Genomic DNA, 24,998 nt, shown 5'->3' with positions numbered 1-24,998 from the left:
ATTACATTGTGCTCATGACTGTGTAGTTACTTATGAGAGGCCACTGATTGGCTAAAATGCAAGTCTGTCAAAATAAATGAGATAAGGGGGCAGATTTAGATACAAGTAGGAGAGTTTGGCTAGCGTGAGCAGGAGAGTTTGGCTAGCGTGAGCAGGAGAGTTTGGCTAGCGTGAGCAGGAGAGTTTGGCTAGCGTGAGCAGGAGAGTTTGGCTAGCGTGAGCAGGAGAGTTTGGCTAGCGTGAGCAGGAGAGTTTGGCTAGCACCTTGTGTGTACCGCAGTCCTTGCATCTGAGAATAATTTGCACACCTTGCACTGATATACACAGAAGTGCGCTAGATCTTACAGGGTTATAGTTTTCTCTTCGCTGCAGTCTATTTGTTCAGTTCTCTCAGTGTATGTGGTACAGTCACTGGGGAGAGTGAAAACTTGTTACTGTAATGATTATGGTTTCTACTTTATTTTGTTACAGCTGATCCAGTTGTCACCTCAGTGTTCTCCTTAAACGTCACTGAGGAAGAGGAGAAGGAAGAGTGCGAAGCTGGCGAGTGTCCAGAGGTCAAAGCTGTGCTTTCAAAGAGTGAGTATTTATGCTAACGTGGTTACTGGCCCTGGGGGCATCTCATGTGACAGTACTGACATCAGTAGTTAGTGTACCAGTGCTGGGGGCATCTCATGTGACAGCATTGACATCAGTAGTGTGTGTACCAGTGCTGGGGGCATCTCATGTGAGAGTACTGACATCAGTAGTGAGTGTACCAGTGCTGGGGGGCATCTCATGTGACAGCACTGACATCAGTAGTGTGTGTACCAGTGCTGGGGGCATCTCATGTCACAGTACTGACATCAGTAGTGAGTGTACCAGTGCTGGGGGCATCTCATGTGAGAGTACTGACATCAGTAGTGAGTGTACCAGTGCTGGGGGCATCTCATGTGAGAGTACTGACATCAGTAGTGAGTGTACCAGTGCTGGGGGACATCTCATGTGAGAGTACTGACATCAGTAGTGAGTGTACCAGTGCTGGGGGCATCTCATGTGACAGTACTGACATCAGTAGTGTGTGTACCAGTGCTGGGGGGCATCTCATGTGAGAGTACTGACATCAGTAGTGAGTGTACCAGTGCTGGGGGCATCTCATGTGAGAGTACTGACATCAGTAGTGAGTGTACCAGTGCTGGGGGCATCTCATGTGAGAGTACTGACATCAGTAGTGAGTGTACCAGTGCTGGGGGGCATCTCATGTGAGAGTACTGACATCAGTAGTGAGTGTACCAGTGCTGGGGGCATCTCATGTGACAGTACTGACATCAGTAGTGTGTGTACCAGTGCTGGGGGGCATCTCATGTGAGAGTACTGACATCAGTAGTGAGTGTACCAGTGCTAGGGGCATCTCATGTGAGAGTACTGACATCAGTAGTGAGTGTACAAGTGCTGGGGGGCATCTCATGTGAGAGTACTGACATCAGTAGTGTGTGTACCAGTGCTGGGGGCAACTCATGTGACAGTACTGACATCAGTAGTGAGTGTACCAGTGCTGGGGGCATCTCATGTGACAGTACTGACATCAGTAGTGTGTGTACCAGTGCTGGGGGGCATCTCATGTGAGAGTACTGACATCAGTAGTGAGTGTACCAGTGCTGGGGGCATCTCATGTGACAGTACTGACATCAGTAGTGTGTGTACCAGTGCTGGGGGGCATCTCATGTGAGAGTACTGACATCAGTAGTGAGTGTATATGTGAGAGTACTGACATCAGTAGTGAGTGTATATGTGAGAGTACTGACATCAGTAGTGAGTGTATATGTGACAGTACTGACATCAGTAGTGAGTGTACCAGTGCTGGGGGGCATCTCATGTGAGAGTACTGACATCAGTAGTGAGTGTACCAGTGCTGGGGGCATCTCATGTGACAGTACTGACATCAGTAGTGTGTGTACCAGTGCTGGGGGGCATCTCATGTGAGAGTACTGACATCAGTAGTGAGTGTACCAGTGCTGGGGGCATCTCATGTGAGAGTACTGACATCAGCAGTGTGTGTACCAGTGCTGGGGGGCATCTCATGTGACAGTACTGACATCAGTAGTGAGTGTACCAGTGTTGGGGGCATCTCATGTGAGAGTACTGACATCAGCAGTGTGTGTACCAGTGCTGGGGGGCATCTCATGTGACAGTACTAACATCAGTAGTGAGTGTACCAGTGCTGGGGGCATCTCATGTGACAGTACTGACATCAGTAGTGAGTGTACCAGTGCTGGGGGGCATCTCATGTGACAGTACTGACATCAGTAGTGAGTGTACCAGTGCTGGGGGCATCTCATGTGAGAGTACTGACATCAGTAGTGAGTGTACCAGTGCTGGGGGCATCTCATGTGACAGTACTGACATCAGTAGTGAGTGTACCAGTGCTGGGGGGCATCTCATGTGAGAGTACTGACATCAGTAGTGAGTGTACCAGTGCTGGGGGGCATCTCATGTGAGAGTACTGACATCAGTAGTGTGTGTACCAGTGCTGGGGGCATCTCATGTGAGAGTACTGACATCAGCAGTGTGTGTACCAGTGCTGGGGGGCATCTCATGTGACAGTACTGACATCAGTAGTGTGTACCAGTGCTGGGGGTATCTCATGTGAGAGTACTGACATCAGTAGTGTGTGTACCAGTGCTGGGGGTATCTCATGTGAGAGTACTGACATCAGTAGTGTGTGTACCAGTGCTGGGGGGCATCTCATGTGACAGTACTGACATCAGTAGTGAGTGTACCAGTGCTGGGGGGCATCTCATGTGAGATTACTGACATCAGTAGTGAGTGTACCAGTGCTGGGGGTATCTCATGTGAGAGTACTGACATCAGTAGTGTGCGTACCAGTGCTGGGGGCATCTCATGTGACAGTACTGACATCAGTAGTGAGTGTACCAGTGCTGGGGGTATCTCATGTGAGAGTACTGACATCAGTAGTGTGTACCAGTGCTAGGGGCATCTCATGTGAGAGTACTGACATCAGTAGTGAGTGTACCAGTGCTAGGGGCATCTCATGTGAGAGTACTGACATCAGTAGTGTGTGTACCAGTGCTGGGGGCATCTCATGTGAGAGTACTGACATCAGCAGTGTGTGTACCAGTGCTGGGGGGCATCTCATGTGACAGTACTGACATCAGTAGTGAGTGTACCAGTGCTGGGGGCATCTCATGTGAGAGTACTGACATCAGTAGTGAGTGTATATGTGAGAGTACTGACATCAGTAGTGAGTGTATATGTGAGAGTACTGACATCAGTAGTGAGTGTATATGTGACAGTACTGACATCAGTAGTGAGTGTACCAGTGCTGGGGGGCATCTCATGTGACAGTACTGACATCAGTAGTGAGTGTACCAGTGCTGGGGGGCATCTCATGTGAGAGTACTGACATCAGTAGTGAGTGTACCAGTGCTGGGGGGCATCTCATGTGAGAGTACGGACATCAGTAGTGAGTGTACCAGTGCTGGGGGCATCTCATGTCACAGTACTGACATCAGTAGTGTGTGTACCAGTGCTGGGGGGCATCTTATGTGAGAGTACTGACATCAGTAGTGAGTGTACCAGTGCTGGGGGCATCTCATGTGAGAGTACTGACATCAGTAGTGTGTGTACCAGTGCTGGGGGCATCTCATGTGACAGTACTGACATCAGTAGTGTGTGTACCAGTGCTGGGGGCATCTCATGTGAGAGTACTGACATCAGTAGTGTGTGTACCAGTGCTGGGGGCATCTCATGTGAGAGTACTGACATCAGCAGTGTGTGTACCAGTGCTGGGGGGCATCTCATGTGACAGTACTGACATCAGTAGTGTGTACCAGTGCTGGGGGTATCTCATGTGAGAGTACTGACATCAGTAGTGTGTGTACCAGTGCTGGGGGTATCTCATGTGACAGTACTGACATCAGTAGTGTGTACCAGTGCTGGGGGTATCTCATGTGAGAGTACTGACATCAGTAGTGTGTGTACCAGTGCTGGGGGGCATCTCATGTGACAGTACTGACATCAGTAGTGAGTGTACCAGTGCTGGGGGGCATCTCATGTGAGAGTACTGACATCAGTAGTGAGTGTACCAGTGCTGGGGGGCATCTCATGTTAGAGTACTGACATCAGTAGTGTGTGTACCAGTGCTGGGGGCATCTCATGTGACAGTACTGACATCAGTAGTGAGTGTACCAGTGCTGGGGGTATCTCATGTGAGAGTACTGACATCAGTAGTGTGTACCAGTGCTAGGGGCATCTCATGTGAGAGTACTGACATCAGTAGTGAGTGTACCAGTGCTAGGGGCATCTCATGTGAGAGTACTGACATCAGTAGTGTGTGTACCAGTGCTGGGGGCATCTCATGTGAGAGTACTGACATCAGTAGTGTGTACTAGTGCTAGGGGCATCTCATGTGAGAGTACTGACATCAGTAGTGAGTGTACAAGTGCTGGGGGGCATCTCATGTGACAGCACTGACATCAGTATTGTGTGTACCAGTGCTGGGGGCATCTCATGTGAGAGTACTGACATCAGTAGTGAGTGTACCAGTGCTGGGGGCATCTCATGTGAGAGTACTGACATCAGTAGTGAGTGTACCAGTGCTAGGGGCATCTCATGTCACAGTACTGACATCAGTAGTGTGTGTACAAGTGCTGGGGGGCATCTCATGTGAGAGTACTGACATCAGTAGTGAGTGTACCAGTGCTAGGGGCATCTCATGTGACAGTACTGACATCAGTAGTGTGTGTACCAGTGCTGGGGGGCATCTCATGTGAGAGTACTGACATCAGTAGTGAGTGTACCAGTGCTGGGGGTATCTCATGTGAGAGTACTGACATCAGTAGTGAGTGTACCAGTGCTGGGGGCATCTCATGTGACAGTACTGACATCAGTAGTGTGCGTACCAGTGCTGGGGGCATCTCATGTGACAGTACTGACATCAGTAGTGAGTGTACCAGTGCTGGGGGTATCTCATGTGAGAGTACTGACATCAGTAGTGTGTACCAGTGCTAGGGGCATCTCATGTGAGAGTACTGACATCAGTAGTGAGTGTACCAGTGCTAGGGGCATCTCATGTGAGAGTACTGACATCAGTAGTGTGTGTACCAGTGCTGGGGGCATCTCATGTGAGAGTACTGACATCAGCAGTGTGTGTACCAGTGCTGGGGGGCATCTCATGTGACAGTACTGACATCAGTAGTGAGTGTACCAGTGCTGGGGGCATCTCATGTGAGAGTACTGACATCAGTAGTGAGTGTATATGTGAGAGTACTGACATCAGTAGTGAGTGTATATGTGAGAGTACTGACATCAGTAGTGAGTGTATATGTGACAGTACTGACATCAGTAGTGAGTGTACCAGTGCTGGGGGGCATCTCATGTGACAGTACTGACATCAGTAGTGAGTGTACCAGTGCTGGGGGGCATCTCATGTGAGAGTACTGACATCAGTAGTGAGTGTACCAGTGCTGGGGGGCATCTCATGTGAGAGTACGGACATCAGTAGTGAGTGTACCAGTGCTGGGGGCATCTCATGTCACAGTACTGACATCAGTAGTGTGTGTACCAGTGCTGGGGGGCATCTTATGTGAGAGTACTGACATCAGTAGTGTGTGTACCAGTGCTGGGGGCATCTCATGTGAGAGTACTGACATCAGTAGTGTGTGTACCAGTGCTGGGGGCATCTCATGTGACAGTACTGACATCAGTAGTGTGTGTACCAGTGCTGGGGGCATCTCATGTGAGAGTACTGACATCAGTAGTGTGTGTACCAGTGCTGGGGGCATCTCATGTGAGAGTACTGACATCAGCAGTGTGTGTACCAGTGCTGGGGGGCATCTCATGTGACAGTACTGACATCAGTAGTGTGTACCAGTGCTGGGGGTATCTCATGTGAGAGTACTGACATCAGTAGTGTGTGTACCAGTGCTGGGGGTATCTCATGTGACAGTACTGACATCAGTAGTGTGTACCAGTGCTGGGGGTATCTCATGTGAGAGTACTGACATCAGTAGTGTGTGTACCAGTGCTGGGGGGCATCTCATGTGACAGTACTGACATCAGTAGTGAGTGTACCAGTGCTGGGGGGCATCTCATGTGAGAGTACTGACATCAGTAGTGAGTGTACCAGTGCTGGGGGGCATCTCATGTTAGAGTACTGACATCAGTAGTGTGTGTACCAGTGCTGGGGGCATCTCATGTGACAGTACTGACATCAGTAGTGAGTGTACCAGTGCTGGGGGTATCTCATGTGAGAGTACTGACATCAGTAGTGTGTACCAGTGCTAGGGGCATCTCATGTGAGAGTACTGACATCAGTAGTGAGTGTACCAGTGCTAGGGGCATCTCATGTGAGAGTACTGACATCAGTAGTGTGTGTACCAGTGCTGGGGGCATCTCATGTGAGAGTACTGACATCAGTAGTGTGTACTAGTGCTAGGGGCATCTCATGTGAGAGTACTGACATCAGTAGTGAGTGTACAAGTGCTGGGGGGCATCTCATGTGACAGCACTGACATCAGTATTGTGTGTACCAGTGCTGGGGGCATCTCATGTGAGAGTACTGACATCAGTAGTGAGTGTACCAGTGCTGGGGGCATCTCATGTGAGAGTACTGACATCAGTAGTGAGTGTACCAGTGCTAGGGGCATCTCATGTCACAGTACTGACATCAGTAGTGTGTGTACAAGTGCTGGGGGGCATCTCATGTGAGAGTACTGACATCAGTAGTGAGTGTACCAGTGCTAGGGGCATCTCATGTGACAGTACTGACATCAGTAGTGTGTGTACCAGTGCTGGGGGGCATCTCATGTGAGAGTACTGACATCAGTAGTGAGTGTACCAGTGCTGGGGGTATCTCATGTGAGAGTACTGACATCAGTAGTGAGTGTACCAGTGCTGGGGGCATCTCATGTGACAGTACTGACATCAGTAGTGTGTACCAGTGCTAGGGGCATCTCATGTGAGAGTACTGACATCAGTAGTGTGTGTACCAGTGCTGGGGGCATCTCATGTGACAGTACTGACATCAGTAGTGAGTGTACCAGTGCTGGGGGCATCTCATGTGAGAGTACTGACATCAGCAGTGTGTGTACCAGTGCTGGGGGGCATCTCATGTGACAGTACTGACATCAGTAGTGAGTGTACTGTTACAAACTGCTGTTTGTAACTGGCCCTTTAAATGGAAAATTGCCCTGCTTCCCTGGATTTTGGAGAAGCCTATTTGCCAGCCTCCTTCCACATGACTATGGCCCCTGGAAGATTGTGCCCCTGAGGACATATTGACTTTTGTTGGGTGTGTGTGTGGCCCTTTAAGAACCATCTGGGGACATATTGTGACTTTGATGAACAATGCCCCTTTAAGACTATGTCCCCAGACCTGTGAAATGACTTGTCCCTGGCTTTCTCCCACTTGGTTCAGTTTCATTGTGTGCCATTAAGAGTTAAATTTTGTTCAGCTTCAAGAAACCCATTCTAAATACAAGTCTGCTGGGATTAGCTCTAATTAGGTTTAGTGATCAACTTTCCTATTGTCTAATCAGACTATTATTGATAAGGTGGACTGCATTGTTTTATTGTGTGTAATGTTATCTGCTGAAGTAATGTTGTGGCCTGTCAAAGGGAGTGTCTCTCTATCTAATATCAAATGTGTGATGGGGGATTTTATGCCTCCCCCTGAGAGTGTCCTGTTTGCATGTAACCTCAATAAAAAGGAGGCTGTGTGCTCCAGCACATCAGACCTATTTTTGACCCTCTAACTTGCAGCTTTGACTCATGTTTGTAGGATACAGATTATATCACTACAGGGATTGCTATGCTCTATATACTCCCTTAGCTACTGAGCTCCTGTAAGAGCTCTTGTTCCTGGGTTCACCTACTGGAGCCTGGTCGTAGGTCCAGGGCGCAGAGCAGACGGCGAGATACCAGCCCAGCAGCGGTGGTTCGTAGAGTCTGCGTTACTTATGGTGGCTACGCAGCAGTTATAGTGTCCACGGTGCTGCTGCTCCTTTGGTGAGCGCTAGGAGCATCCTTTTCTACGGTCCAACTTCCAGCCAGCCTGGAGGCAACCGTAACATTTGGCGGCAGCGGTGGGATTGGCGTCCTAGCGCAAGGAGCAGCACCACAACAGCACTGGTATCGTAGGAAAGTTATTGAGGGCAACGCTAGCCACTGCGCAGCGTCCCTACCTACAGCAGCATGGAGCTGACAAGATACTGGTCAGAACCATGTGAAGAGCACCTCAACCGGATCCGTCGCTATGAGGGCGCGGATTTCGTTCCAGAGGTAAAGAGGCGGCTAGTCCGATATGGTCCAGACCCTGCGCAGGAGGTAGTCAGTCGCATCATCCGGGAATTGGATACGGAGAACAAAGCGGCACGAGCCTTTGAGCGCCAACTGTGGAGTTTGAGGGTATGGACATCTGGTCTCTCTCCCCAGCCGCAGCATGTTCCACAGGGAGAGGGGAGCAGCAACCTCCCTCCCCAGCGGCAGTATACTGTGCAGAGGGAAGAGACAACCGGTCTCCTTCCCCAACCCCAACCAGAGATACCAGAGGCAGCAGGCCTCATAGACTGGTCCTGGGAGGACCCCCAGCAGGCAGGTGGAGATGGGACCGCAGTCTCTCTACCGGCCCTACAGGGATGCTGGGCAGGCGGCCCAGATCCCCAGCGACAGACCCAGCTACAGGGAGGGGAGAGCATCGACCTCCCTCCCCAGCCGGAATGTGCCTTCCAGGGAGAGGAGACAACCGGTCTCTCTCCCCAGCCGCAGCATGTTCCACAGGAAGCGGAGAGCATCGACCTCCCTTCCCAACGGCCGCCGGAGTATCAGGAGGAGGAGGTAAGCCAATCTCCCCCTCCCCAGCTAACTCCTAACTTGGGCCCAGGGTTAACAGTGGAGATGTTGGCCCCCACTGACCCCCACGTTCCCTTTGCCACCGGGCAGGACTATGCCCCAATTCCCCCAGCAGAAGAGCTGGCATCAGGACAGAGCGCTGCTGGCCTCTGCCCTACAGACCTTGTCCTTGTTACAGAACTGACCTGCAAACCCCTCACCCCAGCAGAAGCGCTGGCACCAGGGCAGAGTGCCGCTGGCCTCTGCCCCTCAAGTACCATCAGCTATTTGCCCAGCTGCGCCAGGAAGGCCGAGGATGCTGCACTTTCATCCTGCAACCTGGAACTTACAGGCCAGTACTACGTATTGTGGGGGGGCTACTTTGCTGCTAGCGATTATTTGTGGGTGGGTTGCGAGACTAACTTGGGCACTGACCGGCAGAAGGTCAGGTGCCTGGTTAGTCTCCCTCCAAAAGGGGAGATATGTTACAAACTGCTGTTTGTAACTGGCCCTTTAAATGGAAAATTGCCCTGCTTCCCTGGATTTTGGAGAAGCCTATTTGCCAGCCTCCTTCCACATGACTATGGCCCCTGGAAGATTGTGCCCCTGAGGACATATTGACTTTTGTTGGGTGTGTGTGTGGCCCTTTAAGAACCATCTGGGGACATATTGTGACTTTGATGAACAATGCCCCTTTAAGACTATGTCCCCAGACCTGTGAAATGACTTGTCCCTGGCTTTCTCCCACTTGGTTCAGTTTCATTGTGTGCCATTAAGAGTTAAATTTTGTTCAGCTTCAAGAAACCCATTCTAAATACAAGTCTGCTGGGATTAGCTCTAATTAGGTTTAGTGATCAACTTTCCCATTGTCTAATCAGACTAGTATTGATAAGGTGGACTGCATTGTTTTATTGTGTGTAATGTTATCTGCTGAAGTAAATGTTGTGGCCTGTCAAAGGGAGTGTCTCTCTATCTAATATCAAATGTGTGATGGGGGATTTTATGCCTCCCCCTGAGAGTGTCCTGTTTGCATGTAACCTCAATAAAAAGGAGGCTGTGTGCTCCAGCACATCAGACCTATTTTTGACCCTCTAACTTGCAGCTTTGACTCATGTTTGTAGGATACAGATTATATCACTACAGGGATTGCTATGCTCTATATACTCCCTTAGCTACTGAGCTCCTGTAAGAGCTCTTGTTCCTGGGTTCACCTACTGGAGCCTGGTCGTAGGTCCAGGGCGCAGAGCAGACGGCGAGATACCAGCCCAGCAGCGGTGGTTCGTAGAGTCTGCGTTACTTATGGTGGCTACGCAGCAGTTATAGTGTCCACGGTGCTGCTGCTCCTTTGGTGAGCGCTAGGAGCATCCTTTTCTACGGTCCAACTTCCAGCCAGCCTGGAGGCAACCGTAACATGTACCAGTGCTGGGGGGCATCTCATGTGACAGTACTGACATCAGTAGTGAGTGTACCAGTGCTAGGGGCATCTCATGTGAGAGTACTGACATCAGTAGTGTGTACCAGTGCTGGGGGTATCTCATGTGAGAGTACTGACATCAGTAGTGTGTGTACCAGTGCTGGGGGTATCTCATGTGAGAGTACTGACATCAGTAGTGTGTGTACCAGTGCTGGGGGGCATCTCATGTGACAGTACTGACATCAGTAGTGAGTGTACCAGTGCTGGGGGGCATCTCATGTGAGATTACTGACATCAGTAGTGAGTGTACCAGTGCTGGGGGTATCTCATGTGAGAGTACTGACATCAGTAGTGTGTGTACCAGTGCTGGGGGCATCTCATGTGACAGTACTGACATCAGTAGTGAGTGTACCAGTGCTGGGGGCATCTCATGTGAGAGTACTGACATCAGTAGTGTGTGTACCAGTGCTAGGGGCATCTCATGTGAGAGTACTGACATCAGTAGTGAGTGTACCAGTGCTAGGGGCATCTCATGTGAGAGTACTGACATCAGTAGTGTGTGTACCAGTGCTGGGGGCATCTCATGTGACAGTACTGACATCAGTAGTGTGTGTACCAGTGCTAGGGGCATCTCATGTGAGAGTACTGACATCAGTAGTGTGTACCAGTGCTGGGGGCATCTCATGTGAGAGTACTGACATCAGTAGTGTGTGTACCAGTGCTAGGGGCATCTCATGTGAGAGTACTGACATCAGTAGTGAGTGTACCAGTGCTAGGGGCATCTCATGTGAGAGTACTGACATCAGTAGTGAGTGTACCAGTGCTGGGGGGCATCTCATGTGACAGTACTGACATCAGTAGTGTGTGTACCAGTGCTGGGGGCATCTCATGTGAGAGTACTGACATCAGTAGTGAGTGTACCAGTGCTAGGGGCATCTCATGTGAGAGTACTGACATCAGTAGTGAGTGTACCAGTGCTGGGGGGCATCTCATGTGACAGTACTGACATCAGTAGTGAGTGTACCAGTGCTGGGGGGCATCTCATGTGACAGTACTGACATCAGTAGTGTGTGTACCAGTACTGGGGGGCATCTCATGTGAGAGTACTGACATCAGTAGTGTGTGTACCAGTGCTGGGGGCATCTCATGTGAGAGTACTGACATCAGTAGTGTGTACTAGTGCTAGGGGCATCTCATGTGAGAGTACTGACATCAGTAGTGAGTGTACAAGTGCTGGGGGGCATCTCATGTGAGAGTACTGACATCAGTAGTGAGTGTACCAGTGCTAGGGGCATCTCATGTCACAGTACTGACATCAGTAGTGTGTGTACAAGTGCTGGGGGGCATCTCATGTGAGAGTAATGACATCAGTAGTGAGTGTACCAGTGCTGGGGGGCATCTCATGTGACAGTACTGACATCAGTAGTGAGTGTACCAGTGCTGGGGGGCATCTCATGTGACAGTACTGACATCAGTAGTGAGTGTACCAGTGCTAGGGGCATCTCATGTGACAGTACTGACATCAGTAGTGAGTGTACCAGTGCTAGGGGCATCTCATGTGACAGTACTGACATCAGTAGTGTGTGTACCAGTGCTGGGGGGCATCTCATGTGAGAGTACTGACATCAGTAGTGAGTGTACCAGTGCTGGGGGCATCTCATGTGAGAGTACTGACATCAGTAGTGAGTGTACCAGTGCTGGGGGGCATCTCATGTGAGAGTACTGACATCAGTAGTGAGTGTACCAGTGCTGGGGGTATCTCATGTGAGAGTACTGACATCAGTAGTGAGTGTACCAGTGCTGGGGGTATCTCATGTGAGAGTACTGACATCAGTAGTGAGTGTACCAGTGCTAGGGGCATCTCATGTGAGAGTACTGACATCAGTAGTGTGTGTACCAGTGCTGGGGGCATCTCATGTGAGAGTACTGACATCAGTAGTGTGTACCAGTGCTAGGGGAACCTCATGTGAGAGTACTGACATCAGTAGTGAGTGTACAAGTGCTGGGGGGCATCTCATGTGACAGTACTGACATCAGTAGTGAGTGTACCAGTGCTAGGGGCATCTCATGTGGCAGTACTGACATCAGTAGTGAGTGTACCAGTGCTGGGGGCATCTCATGTGACAGTACTGACATCAGTAGTGAGTGTACCAGTGCTAGGGGCATCTCATGTGAGAGTACTGACATCAGTAGTGAGTGTACCAGTGCTAGGGGCATCTCATGTGACAGTACTGACATCAGTAGTGAGTGTACCAGTGCTGGGGGCATCTCATGTGAGAGTACTGACTTCAGTAGTGTGTGTACCAGTGCTGGGGGTATCTCATGTGAGAGTACTGACATCAGTAGTGTGTGTACCAGTGCTGGGGGCATCTCATGTGAGAGTACTGACATCAGTAGTGAGTGTATATGTGAGAGTACTGACATCAGTAGTGAGTGTATATGTGAGTACTGACATCAGTAGTGAGTGTATATGTGAGTACTGACATCAGTAGTGAGTGTATATGTGAGAGTACTGACATCAGTAGTGAGTGTATATGTGAGAGTACTGACATCAGTAGTGAGTGTATATGTGAGAGTACTGACATCAGTAGTGAGTGTATATGTGAGAGTACTGACATCAGTAGTGAGTGTATATGTGAGTACTGACATCAGTAGTGAGTGTATATGTGAGTACTGACATCAGTAGTGAGTGTATATGTGAGAGTACTGACATCAGTAGTGAGTGTATATGTGAGAGTACTGACATCAGTAGTGAGTGTATATGTGAGAGTACTGACATCAGTAGTGAGTGTATATGTGAGAGTACTGACATCAGTAGTGAGTGTATATGTGAGAGTACTGACATCAGTAGTGATTGTATATGTGAGAGTACTGACATCAGTAGTGAGTGTATATGTGAGAGTACTGACATCAGTAGTGAGTGTATATGTGAGTACTGACATCAGTAGTGAGTGTATATGTGAGAGTACTGACATCAGTAGTGAGTGTATATGTGAGAGTACTGACATCAGTAGTGAGTGTATATGTGAGAGTACTGACATCAGTAGTGAGTGTATATGTGAGAGTACTGACATCAGTAGTGAGTGTATATGTGAGAGTACTGACATCAGTAGTGAGTGTATATGTGAGAGTACTGACATCAGTAGTGAGTGTATATGTGAGAGTACTGACATCAGTAGTGAGTGTACTAGTGCTGGGGGCATCTCATGTGAGAGTACTGACATCAGTAGTGAGTGTATATGTGAGAGTACTGACATCAGTAGTGAGTGTATATGTGAGAGTACTGACATCAGTAGTGAGTGTACTAGTGCTGGGGGGCATCTCATGTGAGAGTACTGACATCAGTAGTGAGTGTACTAGTGCTGGGGGGCATCTCATGTGACAGTACTGACATCAGTAGTGTGTGTACCAGTGCTGGGGGGCATCTCATGTGAGAGTACTGACATCAGTAGTGAGTGTACCAGTGCTGGGGGCATCTCATGTGAGAGTACTGACATCAGTAGTGAGTGTACCAGTGCTGGGGGGCATCTCATGTGACAGTACTGACATCAGTAGTGAGTGTACCAGTGCTGGGGGGCATCTCATGTGAGAGTACTGACATCAGTAGTGTGTGTACCAGTGCTGGGGGCATCTCATGTGACAGTACTGACATCAGTAGCGAGTGTACCAGTGCTGGGGGAATCTCATGTGACAGTACTGACATCAGTAGTGTGTACCAGTGCTGGGGGGCATCTCATGTGACAGTACTGACATCAGTAGTGAGTGTACCAGTGCTGGGGGCATCTCATGTGAGAGTACTGACATCAGTAGTGTGTGTACCAGTGCTGGGGTATCTCATGTGACAGTACTGACATCAGTAGTGAGTGTACCAGTGCTGGGGGGCATCTCATGTGAGAGTACTGACATCAGTAGTGAGTGTACCAGTGCTGGGGGGCATCTCATGTGAGAGTACTGACATCAGTAGTGAGTGTACCAGTGCTGGGGGGCATCTCATGTGAGAGTACTGACATCAGTAGTGTGTGTACCAGTGCTGGGGGCATCTCATGTGACAGTACTGACATCAGTAGTGAGTGTACCAGTGCTGGGGGGCATCTCATGTGAGAGTACTGACATCAGTAGTGAGTGTACCAGTGCTGGGGGGCATCTCATGTGAGAGTACTGACATCAGTAGTGAGTGTACCAGTGCTGGGGGGCATCTCTTGTGAGAGTACTGACATCAGTAGTGAGTGTACCAGTGTTGGGGGCATCTCATGTGACAGTACTGACATCAGTAGTGAGTGTACCAGTGCTGGGGGGCATCTCATGTGAGAGTACTGACACCAGTAGTGAGTGTACCAGTGCTGGGGGGCATCTCATGTGAGAGTACTGACATCAGTAGTGAGTGTACCAGTGCTGGGGGGCATCTCATGTGAGAGTACTGACATCAGTAGTGAGTGTACCAGTGCTGGGGGTATCTCATGTGAGAGTACTGACATCAGTAGTGTGTGTACCAGTGCTGGGGGCATCTCATGTGAGAGTACTGACATCAGTAGTGAGTGTATATGTGAGAGTACTGACATCAGTAGTGAGTGTATATGTGAGAGTACTGACATCAGTAGTGATTGTATATGTGAGAGTACTGACATCAGTAGTGAGTGTGTGACAAAACCAATCTCGCCACTGTACATTGGAGGGCCTGTTATGGAACATTCTTTGGGCTGGAGGTACATGGGCTTAAGGATACCCAGAGACTGCATGGAAATATGGAATTTTATATGCTGGACACCCCATGTACTTTCATAACTCTGTCTTATGTCTATGTCACCCTGTATCCATAAATACAGGATGGGTACAGGGTGTGAGTGCCCCTTGTGGGAGCAATTGTGACTCTATAAGCCAAGTGGGCATAAAAGACTTTATAGCTAATAAGAACTGTTCCTATATTCTGTAATAAGATGTATTCTATGTATGTTTAAGATCTGATTGTGTCTCAGGAGTCTGTCTAGGTAAACTGATTGTGTCCTTGTGTGATTATGTTAACTAGACTGCCCAACATCAGATTGTCTGAGTACTTAATATGTTAATCTGTTTTACCTGTGAATAGACAACTCTTAGAGGTTTGATGCATTGTTCATATGTTTGCTTTACTGTTTAACCAATGCCCTCTGTAACCTGAAGCCAGGGTTATATTCAACCCCCCCATCTGGGGTCAAAACCTGTATAAATACTAGGCATTCAGCCTTTAATAAATATATTCTGTTTAAACCTGAAAACTGGCTGGTTTGTGAATTGCTGATTCCCTATGCAGGACGTTGTTCCCTGGTACTAACCCTTGGTATCCTGTTGGTACCGTAACAATTGGTGGCAAGCGACGGAATGAACCTTATCGCCCAGAAGAGCAACTACACAAGCCAGTAACCTCAGGAAGAGGGGGATTATTACAATACTGACTAAGATGGAAAAGAGAAAATCAAATTTTGCAGCTTTTACAAACTTCCTGGAAACAGAAGGAGAGATTGATGGGTACCTTGCGGATTTTGAAAGGCAATGTGCACTACACAAGGTACCCGCAGAGGACTGGGTCACGATATTATCTGGAAAATTATCCGGCCGGGCCAGAGAGGCTTTTCGGGCCATTCCAGATGAGAAAGTCAGGGATTATAATACTGTAAAAGAGGCTCTGCTCTCCAGGTATGCGGTTACACCGGAGGCATACCGGAGGCGGTTCAGAGACACTGTTAAATTAGCTGGAGATTCCTACCTTGAGTGGGCATGTAAGGTGCACCGCACAGCAGCTCACTGGATAGCGGGGTGCCAAGCCATATCTGGGGAAGAGGTGCTGCAGCTATTCCTGTTGGAACATTGCTTCGACAAGTTACCCGCAGGAGTTCGAGAGTGGGTTCGGGACCGTAAACCCTCCACCCTGCAGGAAGCGGCTCGCTTGGCAGATGAGTATACGGATGCCCGCAAACTGGACACTGCTACCACTAAGCCCCCTGCTAGAGTGGAGTACAGACCCCCAGTCACCCCAGCAGCTGCCAGTTACCAAACCCCGGCGCACCGCTATACCACACGGCCTCCGGCCACGAACTACCCTCAGAGAGCCCTGTTCAATTTGCGGGGCTACTCACAACCGATTCGATGCTTTGGATGTAAGCAACTAGGGCACAAAAGACCAGAGTGTCCCCTAAACACAGCGAACCAAGCGCAGTCCTGGAGAAGACCCGCCGGCGGAATCCCACGTAATCCTCAGCCTGCGGCCCGCTACGTAGAGGTGCAAGAATGCTGGAGCATCCTACATGAGGCAGACCTTGTGCAAGCTGCCCACCGGAATAACCGGCAACTGGTTAAAGTGAATGGGAAGAAGGTCAGTGGTCTACGGGATACTGGTGCTACCATGACCTTGCTTCAAAAGAACTTGGTGTCTGAGAAACAGTACACTGGAGACACTGTGGCTGTGAGGGTAGCAGGGGGCGATGTGTTCAGCCTACCTGTTGCCAGGGTACATTTGGATTGGGGAGTGGGCGCTAGACCTGTGAATGTGGGGGTCAAGAAGGACTTACCTGCTGATGTTCTTCTTGGAAATGACTTGGCCCCCCTTGTTTCTGCCTACGCTCCTATGGGTCCCGCTGATGTTAACTCTGTGACTACCCGTGCCCAGATCCGTGCAGCAGAGACTGACCCACCTGCTGCTAAGCCCCAGGACGCTGAGCTCAGTAAATCTCTATCCGCTATTGATATGTGGAGGTCCCGTTACAATGCGCTGATGAAGGAGAAGAGGAGTGCAGAGGAAAAAGCACGTTTAGAACAGGAATCTCTGCTAGACAAGCTGCACCGACAGACTGCAGAAAACACCAGCTTGAGAGTGGGACATGAAACATTAAAGACAAACTTAGCGACACTTGAGGAGAAGCTGACGCTGGCTCATAGTGAGGTGCAGCAACTCAAGGGAACCCTATGTCAGTATGAAGGGATTGTGGATACCTATAAAGAGCAGGTACAGAAAACTCGTAAAGAAGCTGATGGGATTTTGAAGGACTGTTTGGCCCTGGTCTGGGCACTGAGGAATTTGAACCCTTGTTTGTATGGACAGGAATTCTCTCTCATAACGGGAATACAGATGGATTGTCCCAGCAAACTGACATGCCTACCAGGCGCTCTGGTGGTATATGGCACAGTATATACCCTGGACAGCCGAGCATGACAAACCAGAGGGAGAGGAGTTTGATGGTCCTGTCCCCCAGCAGCAGAGGAATATACAGGGAATTGGGAGCCCAGACTCCATTCCCCAGCGGCAGGCTGCGTTACAAGGGGTAGGGACAGTTGGTCCTGTCCCCCAGCAACACGGCTGTTTAGCCAAAGGGGAGACGATTGGTCTCCCCCTCCAGCAGCACAGCTATGTATCCAAAGGGGAGACAGTCGGTCTCCCCCTCCAGCAACCAGGCTCCCACCAGGCTACTTCCATGGTAGTGCTGGCACCCGGGCAGAGTACAGCTGGTCTCTGCCCACCTCGCAACCCACCAATTCAGTGTACCAGTCCCCCACACAGCTGTGGTGAGGCACCTGGACATGGACAACTTTTCCTCGTACTCAGGTGTAGTAACCATTTATTGTGGGTGGGCTGTACTACTAATTGTGTTTTATGGGTGGGTTGCTGGACTAACCAGGGCACTGACCGGCAGGAGGTCAGATACCCTGTTAGTCTGTTTGGAAAAGGGGAGAGATGTGACAAAACCAATCTCGCCACTGTACATTGGAGGGCCTGTTATGGAACATTCTTTGGGCTGGAGGTACATGGGCTTAAGGATACCCAGAGACTGCATGGAAATATGGAATTTTATATGCTGGACACCCCATGTACTTTCATAACTCTGTCTTATGTCTATGTCACCCTGTATCCATAAATACAGGATGGGTACAGGGTGTGAGTGCCCCTTGTGGGAGCAATTGTGACTCTATAAGCCAAGTGGGCATAAAAGACTTTATAGCTAATAAGAACTGTTCCTATATTCTGTAATAAGATGTATTCTATGTATGTTTAAGATCTGATTGTGTCTCAGGAGTCTGTCTAGGTAAACTGATTGTGTCCTTGTGTGATTATGTTAACTAGACTGCCCAACATCAGATTGTCTGAGTACTTAATATGTTAATCTGTTTTACCTGTGAATAGACAACTCTTAGAGGTTTGATGCATTGTTCATATGTTTGCTTTACTGTTTAACCAATGCCCTCTGTAACCTGAAGCCAGGGTTATATTCAACCCCCCCATCTGGGGTCAAAACCTGTATAAATACTAGGCATTCAGCCTTTAATAAATATATTCTGTTTAAACCTGAAAACTGGCTGGTTTGTGAATTGCTGATTCCCTATGCAGGACGTTGTTCCCTGGTACTAACCCTTGGTATCCTGTTGGTACCGTAACAGAGTGTATATGTGAGAGTACTGACATCAGTAGTGAGTGTATATGTGAGAGTACTGACATCAGTAGTGAGTGTATATGTGAGAGTACTGACATCAGTAGTGATTGTATATGTGAGAGTACTGACATCAGTAGTGAGTGTATATGTGAGAGTACTGACATCAGTAGTGAGTGTATATGTGAGAGTACTGACATCAGTAGTGAGTGTATATGTGAGAGTACTGACATCAGTAGTGAGTGTATATGTGAGAGTACTGACATCAGTAGTGAGTGCATCAGTAGTGAGTGTACCAGTGCTGGGGGGTATCTCATGTGACAGTACTGACATCAGTAGTGAGTGTATATGTGAGAGTACTGACATCAGTAGTGAGTGTATATGTGAGAGTACTGACATCAGTAGTGAGTGTATATGTGAGAGTACTGACATCAGTAGTGATTGTATATGTGAGAGTACTGACATCAGTAGTGAGTGTATATGTGAGAGTACTGACATCAGTAGTGAGTGTATATGTGAGAGTACTGACATCAGTAGTGAGTGTATATGTGAGAGTACTGACATCAGTAGTGAGTGTATATGTGAGAGTACTGACATCAGTAGTGAGTGTATATGTGAGAGTACTGACATCAGTAGTGAGTGTACATGTGCTGGGGGGCATCTCATGTGAGAGTACTGACATCAGTAGTGAGTGTACCAGTGCTGGGGGGCATCTCTTGTGAGAATACTGACATCAGTAGTGAGTGTACCAGTGCTGGGGGGCATCTCATGTGAGAGTACTGACATCAGTAGTGTGTGTACCAGTGCTGGGGGGCATCTCATGTGAGATTACTGACATCAGTAGTGAGTGTACCAGTGCTGGGGGGCATCTCATGTGACAGTACTGACATCAGTAGTGAGTGTACCAGTGCTGGGGGGTATCTCATGTGAGAGTACTGACATCAGTAGTGTGTGTACCAGTGCTGGGGGCATCTCATGTGAGAGTACTGACATCAGTAGTGAGTGCACCAGTGCTGGGGGCATCTCATGTGACAGTACTGACATCAGTAGTGAGTGTACCAGTGCTGGGGGGCATCTCATGTGACAGTACTGACATCAGTAGTGAGTGTACCAGTGCTGGGGGGCATCTCATGTGAGAGTACTGACATCAGTAGTGAGTGTACCAGTGCTGGGGGGCATCTCATGTGACAGCACTGACATCAGTATTGTGTGTACCAGTGCTGGGGGGCATCTCATGTGACAGTACTGACATCAGTAGTGTGTGTACCAGAACTGGGGGCATCTCATGTGACAGTACTGACATCAGTAGTGAGTGTACCAGTGCTGGGGGGCATATCATGTGACAGTACTGACATCAGTAGTGAGTGTACCAGTGCTGGGGGCATCTCATGTGACAGTACTGACATCAGTAGTGAGTGTACCAGTGCTGGGGGCATCTCATGTGAGAGTAATGACATCAGTAGTGTGTGTACCAGTGCTAGGGGCATCTCATGTGAGAGTACTGACATCAGTAGTGAGTGTACCAGTGCTGGGGGCATCTCATGTGACAGTACTGACATCAGTAGTGAGTGTACCAGTGCTGGGGGGCATCTCATGTGAGAGTACTGACATCAGTAGTGAGTGTACCAGTGCTGGGGGGCATCTCATGTGACAGCACTGACATCAGTATTGTGTGTACCAGTGCTGGGGGGCATCTCATGTGACAGTACTGACATCAGTAGTAAGTGTACCAGTGCTGGGGGCATCTCATGTGACAGTACTGACATCAGTAGTGAGTTGTGTGTGTACCAGAACTGGGGGCATCTCATGTGACAGTACTGACATCAGTAGTGAGTGTACCAGTGCTGGGGGGCATATCATGTGACAGTACTGACATCAGTAGTGAGTGTACCAGTGCTGGGGGCATCTCATGTGACAGTACTGACATCAGTAGTGAGTGTACCAGTGCTGGGGGCATCTCATGTGAGAGTAATGACATCAGTAGTGTGTGTACCAGTGCTAGGGGCATCTCATGTGAGAGTACTGACATCAGTAGTGAGTGTACCAGTGCTGGGGGCATCTCATGTGACAGTACTGACATCAGTAGTGAGTGTACCAGTGCTGGGGGGCATCTCATGTGAGAGTACTGACATCAGTAGTGAGTGTACCAGTGCTGGGGGGCATCTCATGTGACAGCACTGACATCAGTATTGTGTGTACCAGTGCTGGGGGGCATCTCATGTGACAGTACTGACATCAGTAGTAAGTGTACCAGTGCTGGGGGCATCTCATGTGACAGTACTGACATCAGTAGTGAGTTACCAGTGCTGGGGGGCATCTCATGTGAGAGTACTGACATCAGTAGTGTGTGTACCAGTGCTGGGGGCATCTCATGTGACAGTACTGACATCAGTAGTGAGAGTACCAGTGCTGGGGGGCATCTCATGTGACAGTACTGACATCAGTAGTGAGTGTACCAGTGCTGGGGGCATCTCATGTGACAGTACTGACATCAGTAGTGAGTGTACCAGTGCTGGGGGGCATCTGATGTGACAGTACTGACATCAGTAGTGAGTGTACCAGTGCTGGGGGGCATCTGATGTGACAGTACTGACATCAGTAGTGAATGTACCAGTGCTGGGGGGTATCTCATGTGACAGTACTGACATCAGTAGTGAGTGTACCAGTGCTGGGGGTATCTCATGTGAGAGTAATGACATCAGTAGTGTGTGTACCAGTGCTAGGGGCATCTCATGTGAGAGTACTGACATCAGTAGTGTGTGTACCAGTGCTGGGGGCATCTCATGTGACAGTACTGACATCAGTAGTGAGTGTACCAGTGCTGGGGGGTATCTCATGTGAGTGTACTGACATCAGTAGTGAGTGTACCAGTGCTGGGGGCATCTCATGTGACAGTACTGACATCAGTAGTGAGTGTACCAGTGCTGGGGGGCATCTCATGTGACAGTACTGACATCAGTAGTGAGTGTACCAGTGCTGGGGGCATCTCATGTGACAGTACTGACATCAGTAGTGAGTGTACCAGTGCTGGGGGCATCTCATGTGACAGTACTGACATCAGTAGTGTGTGTGTATGTGAGAGTAATAACATCAGTAGTGAGTGTACCAGTGCTGGAGGCATCTCATGTGAGAGTACTGACATCAGCAGTGAGTGTACCAGTGCTGGGGGGCATCTCATGTGACAGTACTGACATCAGTAGTGACTGTACCAGTGCTGGGGGGCATCTCATGTGACAGTACTGACATCAGTAGTGAGTGTACCAGTGCTGGGGGGCATCTCATGTGAGAGTACTGACATCAGTAGTGAGTGTACCAGTGCTGGGGGGCATCTCATGTGAGAGTACTGACATCAGTAGTGAGTGTACCAGTGCTGGGGGGCATCTCATGTGAGAGTACTGACATCAATAGTGAGTGTACCAGTGCTGGGGGGCATCTCATGTGAGAGTACTGACATCAGTAGTGAGTGTACCAGTGCTGGGGGCATCTCATGTGAGAGTACTGACATCAGTAGTGTGTGTACCAGTGCTGGGGGGCATCTCATGTGAGAGTAATGACATCAGTAGTGTGTGTACCAGTGCTGGGGGCATCTCATGTGAGAGTACTGACATCAGTAGTGTGTGTACCAGTGCTGGGGGGCATCTCATGTGAGAGTAATGACATCAGTAGTGTGTGTACCAGTGCTGGGGGGCATCTCATGTGAGATTACTGACATCAGTACTGGGGGGCATCTTATGTGAGAGTACTGACATCAGTAGTGAGTGTACCAGTGCTGGGGGGCATCTCATGTGACAGTACTGACATCAGTAGTGAGTGTACCAGTGCTGGGGGGCATCTCATGTGAGAGTACTGACATCAGTAGTGTGTGTACCAGTACTGGGGGGCATCTCATGTGACAGTACTGACATCAGTAGTGAGTGTACCAGTGCTGGGGGGCATCTCATGTGAGAGTACTGACATCAGTAGTGTGTGTACCAGTACTGTGGGGGCATCTCATGTGAGAGTACTGACATCAGTAGTGTGTGTACCAGTACTGGGGGGCATCTCATGTGACAGTACTGACATCTGTAGTGAGTGTACCAGTGCTGGGGGGCATCTCATGTGAGAGTACTGACATCAGTAGTGAGTGTACCAGTGCTGGGGGGCATCTCATGTTAGAGTACTGACATCAGTAGTGTGTACCAGTGCTGGGGGGCATCTCATGTGAGAGTACTGACATCAGTAGTTAGTGTACCAGTGCTGGGGGGCATCTCATGTGAGAGTACTGACATCAGTAGTGAGTGTACCAGTGCTGAGGGGCATCTCATGTGAGAGTACTGACATCAGTAGTGAGTGTACCAGTGCTGGGGGCATCTCATGTGAGAGTACTGACATCAGTAGTGAGTGTACCAGTGCTGAGGGGCATCTCATGTGAGAGTACTGACATCAGTAGTGAGTGTACCAGTGCTGAGGGGCATCTCATGTGAGAGTACGGACATCAGTAGTGAGTGTACCAGTGCTGGGGGGCATCTCATGTGAGAGTACTGACATCAGTAGTGAGTGTACCAGTGCTGGGGGGCATCTCATGTGAGAGTACTGACATCAGTAGTGAGTGTACCAGTGCTGAGGGGCATCTCATGTGAGAGTACTGACATCAGTAGTGACTGTACCAGTGCTGGGGGTCATCTCATGTGACAGTACTGACATCAGTAGTGAGTGTACCAGTGCTGGGGGGCATCTCATGTGAGAGTACTGACATCAGTAGTGACTGTACCAGTGCTGGGGGCATCTCATGTGACAGTACTGACATCAGTAGTGAGTGTACCAGTGCTGGGGGGCATCTCATGTGAGAGTACTGACATCAGTAGTGAGTGTACCAGTGCTGGGGGCATCTCATGTGAGAGTAATAACATCAGTAGTGAGTGTACCAGTGCTGGGGGCATCTCATGTGACAGTACTGACATCAGTAGTGAGTGTACCAGTGCTGGGGGGCATCTCATGTGACAGTACTGACATCAGTAGTGTGTGTACCAGTGCTGGGGGGCATCTCATGTGACAGTACTGACATCAGTAGTGTGTGTACCAGTGCTGGGGGGCATCTCATGTGACAGTACTGACATCAGTAGTGAGTGTACCAGTGCTGGGGGGCATCTCATGTGACAGTACTGACATCAGTAGTGAGTGTACCAGTGCTGGGGGCATCTCATGTGACAGTACTGACATCAGTAGTGAGTGTACCAGTGCTGGGGGGCATCTCATGTGACAGTACTGACATCAGTAGTGTGTGTACCAGTGGTGGGGGGCATCTCATGTGACAGTACGCACATCAGTAGTGTGTGTACCAGTGCTGGGGGCATCTCATGTGAGAGTACTGACATCAGTAGTGAGTGTACCAGTGCTGGGGGGCATCTCATGTGAGAGTACTGACATCAGTAGTGAGTGTACCAGTGCTGGGGGGTATCTCATGTGACAGTACTGACATCAGTAGTGAGTGTACCAGTGCTGGGGGGCATCTCATGTGAGAGTACTGACATCAGTAGTGAGTGTACCAGTGCTGAGGGGCATCTCATGTGAGAGCACTGACATCAGTAGTGTGTGTACAAGTGCTGGGGGGCATCTCATGTCAGAGTACTGACATCAGTAGTGAGTGTACCAGTGCTGGGGGGCATCTCATGTGACAGTACTGACATCAGCAGTGACTGTACCAGTGCTGGGGGGCATCTCATGTGACAGTACTGACATCAGTAGTGACTGTACCAGTGCTGGGGGGCATCTCATGTGACAGTACTGACATCAGTAGTGAGTGTACCAGTGCTGGGGGGCATCTCATGTGAGAGTACTGACATCAGTAGTGAGTGTACCAGTGCTGGGGGGCATCTCATGTGAGAGTACTGACATCAGTAGTGAGTGTACCAGTGCTGGGGGGCATCTCATGTGAGAGTACTGACATCAGTAGTGAGTGTACCAGTGCTGGGGGGCATCTCATGTGAGAGTACTGACATCAGCAGTGACTGTACCAGTGCTGGGGGGCATCTCATGTGACAGTACTGACATCAGTAGTGACTGTACCAGTGCTGGGGGGCATCTCATGTGAGAGTACTGACATCAGTAGTGTGTGTACCAGTACTGGGGGGCATCTCATGTGACAGTACTGACATCTGTAGTGAGTGTACCATTGCTGGGGGGCATCTCATGTGAGAGTACTGACATCAGTAGTGAGTGTACCTGTGCTGGGGGGCATCTCATGTTAGAGTACTGACATCAGTAGTGTGTGTACCAGTACTGGGGGGCATCTCATGTGACAGTACTGACATCAGTAGTGAGTGTACCAGTGCTGGGGGGCATCTCATGTGAGAGTACTGACATCAGTAGTGAGTGTACCAGTG

The 24,998-nt window shown here is 49.5% G+C and overlaps 1 protein-coding gene across 3 annotated transcripts in view; it reads left to right on the top strand.

Annotated features, from left to right (window-relative positions):
• LOC128655847 (zinc finger protein 300) overlaps window positions 1-24,998 on the top strand; it is a 332,246-nt gene that overhangs the window by 245,959 nt on the left and 61,289 nt on the right. For all 3 annotated transcript variants that reach the window (XM_053709411.1, XM_053709409.1, XM_053709410.1), the window contains exon 7: window positions 472-579. In XM_053709411.1, the coding sequence (XP_053565386.1) occupies window positions 472-579 (108 nt within the window). The remainder of the gene's footprint in view (window positions 1-471; window positions 580-24,998) is intronic.

Source organism: Bombina bombina, chromosome 4 (assembly GCF_027579735.1).
Source record: "Bombina bombina isolate aBomBom1 chromosome 4, aBomBom1.pri, whole genome shotgun sequence".
Classification (NCBI taxonomy): Eukaryota; Metazoa; Chordata; class Amphibia; order Anura; family Bombinatoridae; genus Bombina; species Bombina bombina.
The sequence above is the reverse complement of the archived record's forward strand: the minus strand, read 5'-3'. Positions and strand labels throughout refer to the sequence as shown.